The sequence below is a fragment of the Arachis ipaensis genome, chromosome B4 (assembly GCF_059453495.1).
Source record: "Arachis ipaensis isolate K30076 ecotype BB chromosome B4, ASM5945349v1, whole genome shotgun sequence".
NCBI lineage: Eukaryota > Viridiplantae > Streptophyta > Magnoliopsida > Fabales > Fabaceae > Arachis > Arachis ipaensis.
In genome coordinates, this window is record NC_142439.1 from 114206850 (window position 1) to 114213170 (window position 6321).

The following is a 6321-nucleotide window of genomic DNA, read 5'->3' on the forward strand; positions in this document are numbered from 1 at the left end:
CGTCATAAAGGTCTACATAACCAACAGAAAAAAAGTTATAATCACCATATAGAGATTCCATAACACACCCACTATAAAAAAAGGAATATAAGAGCACAAAAACAGAACAAACCAGATAGCCATCTATTTCGCTCTAAGTTAAACTCAACAATGAATGCAGACCAATCCTTCTTGAAAGATTTCACAGACCTGGCATTCCAAACAGTGCCATGCATTCTATCATCTATTTCTTTATACCGAGCATATCCTCCGAGCTTATGTGGTATCTTTTTCATTATGTACCATATGCACCATCGGTGGTGAGTATCTGGAAGGACATTCTTGATAGCACCAAACATGGATTTACACTGGCCCGTGATGATGGCCTGTGGGGAAGATCCCATGCACCTCAACCATTGCTTAAAGACCCACTCAAAGCAACAAATTTCCTCATTTCCCATCAAAGTACATCTGAGCAGAGTGGACTTACCATGATGGTTAACGCCAACAAAAGATGCAAATGGAAGTCCGTGCCTGTAATAAATCCAACCAAAATTACCAAAAGCAAGCTAAATGTGAAAATCATTAAACATTTGAATACAGGCAAAACACACATACATACTTGTTTCTACGGTACGTTGTATCAAATGATACTACATCACCATAATATTCATAGGAAGCCCTGCATCTTGTATCTACCCAAAGCGCACTTTTAAACTGGTTAACTTCATCTACATCAACTGCATAAAAAAAATTCGGGTTGATATCTTTCATTCGCATGAAATAGCTAATCATTTCCTTGACATCTGCGTTTTCGTCAGCACAGCGCAAATTGCTCGTAATGAAGTTCCTCTCATCCTTTTCTGAGTAACCCAAATTCGACGAGCCACCAACCTCATTCGTCAGTGCGAGATAAGTCTTGTTGGGCCGTATGCCAGCCTCATCATTGTTCTGAATCACACACTTGGCATGCATGGTCAGTTCTTTGTACTCAGTGTAGTGCACAGCTTGCTTGGCAGAACACGGGTGGGTGTGCTTCAGTTCTAGTTTGGAGACCATCCAATTATCCTTCTGCCTATCAAGCATGACGTACATCCTTGCTTTGCATCCGGCTGTTGTTATTCTCTTTACCCGAGTTGCTGCCTTCACTCGAGACTCCCGATAACCTTCACGACTACAGTGTAACGATTGGTTAACGGGTATCTTTGAATCCTTCCTGGTCTTATCAAAGTTGGTATTCCTAATCCTGGTCACGAAGCCAACTTTCTTTGCATAATTAGCGTAAAACTCTTGTGCCCGCTGCAAGGAAACAAATCTCAATCCTATGTACGGGATTTCATCTAATGGAATTCCAGTGTGATCAGGTAACTGCAAAGCCATTCAGAAAAAAATATCATTCAACACAAAAAGTACTCAACTAATTAAAATAAAAAATTCCTAGCTTCTTGAATATTTCACACCTCATGAGTATCCCCTCATGAGCACAGGAATTCAGCAAAATAAAGAATATTTCACACCTCATGATTCACTGCCATTGCATTGTCCACTACTTCAATAACACTTCCAGATTCTTTCCCCTGAAATTGATAACCAAGAACGTATAAACAAAAGACATATCCATCCACCGTTCGACACTCACAATAACTCTTCCACACAATTCTTACTTATCAATAGATATCACCGACTAATCAACAATCGAAACTAAACAGGTGTAGAAAAAACATCAATCAAAGTTGCAAACATCAATTAAACATGGTGACCAAACAAAATAATAAACCATATGAAAATGTAGCACCTTTATAGCATAGTTGAAAGAAAGATTATCGACACAATTACTAATTAAGCAAATGAAATCACAATTCTTCCAACAAAGCTTATCTGTGTTAAGAACTCAACATCAAACTAAAAATAAAGTTATATATAAACATAACTAAATATATTTATACCATACAAATTATCTTGTCCACATGTTGTGTGTCATCTTCACTAAGCGATGGAACATTAACGTTGCAAGAATTATACTGATCACTATCATCATATGCTGTGCCGTATGATGCGCCTTCACAAATTGCTTGTTCCATCGATATTATGTGGTCCACGTGCATTCAATGAAGACACATGTACCTTACCGAAGATGGTTGAGGAGAAGAGGGTTGCGTGACACCTTCAAAGACTCACGTCGTAGTGGATGTGGCCTGATGAACTGAAGATTGATGGTATAGAATTTACAATAAATTCGCGTTGCAAGTATAGTTTCTAAACCAAGTAATCATCCTTTCATACAAAAGTTTGGTTGTCACAAGTAACAAAACCCAATAAAAGTAAATAACCGAAGTATTTAAACCTCAGGTCGTCTTCTCAAGGAATTGCAGGGAGGTATGATTTATTATTGGTTATGTAAAAAGATATATTTTTGGGTTTTTAAAATAATGAACAAGTAATTTAAATGACAAGAAAAATAAATTAATAATTATAAAAAAAATCTCTTGGCAAGGTATAAGAAATTTTAGGTCCTATTCTAGTTATCCTTATCAGGTGTGAAGAGAATTGGATTCTGCTCCCACTTTTAATTAACCCTTGCTAAACAAAAGAAAGTCAGTGGACAAATTAATTTGATCATCAGGTCCTAGTCAACTCCTATGGAAAGACTAGAGTTATTGGAGTACAAATTAACCAGCAAGGAATTCCAATTTCAATCAAGAGCTGAGTTTGACAACTCAAGTATTATTAATCACTTAACCAAAGCCAAAAGGGAAAGTAAATCTAAATTAAATTGGAAGCATTCATGAATAAAATAAAACAATCATTAATCTGAATTACCTCAATTAATACTAAATAGAATATTCAAATCTAACATGAAAAAGTTTGTAAGCCAATTAGGCAGCATAAGTCAAATACAAATAAAAGTATTAGAGTAAATAAAAGTAGAAGAGAAATATATATTAAAGTTGGGAACATTGAACCTGATAAGAAGAAGCAATCCTAAAATAAGAGAAATCCTAATCCTAAATCTAAGAGAGAGGAGAGAACCTCTCTCTCTAAAACTACATCTAATCCTAAAAAAATAAATTATGAATGTTGTTCTACGTCTCTCCGTATATCTTTTTGATTCCTCTATTCTCTGGCTTATATTCTGTGTTTCTGGCTTGGATTTGGGCCGAAAAAGGGTCCGGAAATTGTTGGGGCATTTTTTGCAGATTCTTGTACGTGACATCTGTCACGCGTCCGCATGGGTCACGCGTTCGCGTCATCTGGGAGTTTTCCTTGTCACGCGTACGCGTTGGTCACGCGTACGCGTCATTTGCGTTCTGCTCAAGGCGCGCGTCCGCATCGTCCACGCGTTCGCGTCGCTGCATTTTCGCGCTAGGCACGCGTTCGCGTTGTCCATGCGTTCACGTCGCTGTCTTTTCTTCAAAACTCTATTTTTGTGCTTTTCTTCCATTTTTGTATGTTTTCTTTTTGTCCTTTGAGTCATTCCTGCCCTATGAGATCTGAAATACTTAACACACAAATCACGGCATCGAATGGTAATAAAGGATAATTAAAATTAATATTTTTAAAGCATAGGAAACATGTTTTTCACATATATCATAATATAAGGAATGGAAAGTAAAACCATGCGATTTACATGAATATGTGGGTGAAGAATTGATAGAAACACTCAATTGAGCACAAATTATATCATAAAATATGGGTTTATCAACCTCCCCACACTTAAACAATAGCATGTCCTCATGCTAAATCCAAGAAAAAGGGTAAAGTTAGAATGGTGGAATCTTATGCAATGCAATCTATTCTAAATGCAAACTACCTATATGAATCATGAAAATTTAATTATCATCCACCTATATATATAGAGTTTACATGTGGTTAATTTGATTCATATTTTCAAGGAATTATATATGTATAGCCAAACCTAAATCATGTTAAAGCACTGTCACAATTGAGTTGGGTTAAAATATTTCATAAGCCTACAAGACAATTAAACAATTAAGCAGAGATATATGGTGATGAGCTATTGAACCCTCACTAGATTTTGTGTTTACTCTCTAGTCACTCAGTGTTTGGGGTTTACTCTATTCTTTTCTATTCATGCTTTCTAAAACTTTGTTCTTCATCTAACAAATCAACAAATATTGAATATAGACATACAAAAATCATGAGGTCTTTCTCAAGGTTGTAATGGGGCCAAGGTAAAGGTAAGGGTATATATATAAGGCTAAGTGAGCTATAAGTTGAATCCTTAATTAGTTTAAGGTCTCACCTAACATATACATATTCTATAATTTATAACTTCCTTGGGATTCCCAATTTTTCTTTTTCTTAATACATACTCATGTACCAATTCCAATTTTGATTCTTATCTCATGTGCATTGATTTCTTTACTAAACTTATCATTGGGGTAATTTTGTCCCCTTATTTACTTATTTAACTAAAGGGATTTTTTTTTGAAATATAAACAGAACATATATCAATGCACATGGTATTTTAAATTTATTTTTCATGAGCATGCTCCCAAAATCCTTATTACTTTATTGAGTTAATCCTTTCCTATCAACCCATGTTCCCAAGTTTTCTCACACTTAGTGTGTACACAATCTCTATCTTAAGCTAACCAAGGATTCAACTTGGGATTTTTAATTTGTTTTTCTGCTTAAGTCTAGTAATGTGGTTATAAAATAAGAGGGGATTAAAAGCTCAAGGGGGCTAACAAGGGTGATGTAAAAGGTAAGTTTATTTGGGATAAGTGAGAAAAAATTTAAATGATGGCCTCAATCATCTCTTGGTATGTATCTATATTCTATATTGGACATATAGATTGAAACAAAGTAAAGATCACCAGAATAAAAAAGAAGGCGAACACACAAGAATGAAATAATTATGGTTAAATAATGCAACCATACAAATAGGCTCAAAAGCTCACAGGTTGTGTGTTCTTTGGCTCAAAAATTATATATCAGTTATGTATGCCATGCAAGTAGAAATCAAGGGTTCCCATTATTCTCAATGTGAATCTTAGGGTGGCTCTTAAAATCTTAGTGTTCTTCCTTGAAAAATGTTGTGTAAATTAACCAATCATTTATTGCTATATATATACAATGTGTAGATTATTGTGATTCTGTTGTACTAAAGTCTTTAGTTTACTCTTTTTATTTTCAATTAATCCAAGTTATCGTATGCTGAAAGGGTAAACTAAACTAATTAATCTATATGTTCTATATCACAACTTAATATCTAAAATTGCAACTAGACTAAACTAAATATCTAAGATAAATATATAAACCAAAGTGCAAAATGCAGAAATACTGTAAAAATAAAGCAAAAGAGAAATGTGCAAGTACTGGAAGACAAGATAAGATAAAAATAAAAATAAAGATAAAAATACAGAAAAATAAGCAAAATAAGATAAAAAGAAAAAAAAAGAGTCTGAAGAGTGGTTCACCAAAATAAAGTACGCCAGAGATGGCGACCTCTCCACACTTAATTAATAGCATCGTCCACGATGCTCACTCAGGCTGGGTGTGAGAAGTGTCATCTCTGGAAGGATGGGCTGCTGGTGACTCTGTGGTAGGCTGAGGGTCTGCAATCTGGATAAGTGTCAGAGGAGCTGCCTGCTGAAGCGGAGGGTCTGTCTGTAGAAGAATCTCTGGATCTGCAGCCTGGATCTGGTGGGGCTCCTCATGGTGTGGTGCAGCCTGCTCAGGTCCTCTCTGCGCTGCCTGGGCATGTGCCTCCTCCTTATGATCATTCGCCTCCGCATCAGATGGCTCAGAAGCGGTGTCAGGCTCGGAGGGGATGTCGCTGCTGGATCAGATCATCAACTTTAGGTGTTCATAGCGTCGCTTGTGGCGACGCTCCATATGATCCAGGCGTGCGAAGAGGCGGTGCACCAGATGATAAATGGGCTCAGGAGCAGGTGGAAGTGCAGTGGATGGGGCTGATGCAGCAGTGGATGTAGAAGGGGCATCTGAAGATGTAGCTGCCTCTCCCGAGGCAGTGAGAAAAGGAGGTCTGTATCCTAATGCCAGAAACTTCCTGCTGTGAGGAATGATCTTCTTGCAGTTTGCAGCAGTTGGCTTCTCATCAGCAAGCTCCCAAGGCACGTCAGCTCGGCGGCCTAGCTGGGTGATCAGATAAGGGAAAGGGAGAGTGCCTCTGACATAGATCCTGGCCATATAATACCTGATGAAACATGGAAGATATAGGTCCTTACCCTCCATCACACACCAGATGAGGGTGATCATAGCAGCGGGCACCTCTGTCTCATGAGTGCTCGGCATCATGTAATTACTCAGGATCTGCTACCAAAGCCGAGCCTCATCATTCAAATATATCAGCTT

The 6321-nt window shown here is 37.2% G+C and overlaps 1 protein-coding gene across 1 annotated transcript; it reads right to left on the reverse strand.

Moving 5' to 3' along the window:
* Positions 1–2: 2 nt before the first annotated feature.
* On the reverse strand, positions 3–2060 carry LOC107636778 (protein FAR1-RELATED SEQUENCE 5-like). Its single transcript, XM_088484797.1, has 5 exons — positions 1926–2060; positions 1497–1556; positions 602–1347; positions 190–513; positions 3–12 (listed from the first exon to the last, which is right to left on the reverse strand). The coding sequence occupies exons 1-5, from the start codon at positions 2058–2060 to the stop codon at positions 3–5; spliced, it is 1275 nt and encodes a 424-aa protein (XP_088340923.1).
* Positions 2061–6321: the final 4261 nt, after the last annotated feature.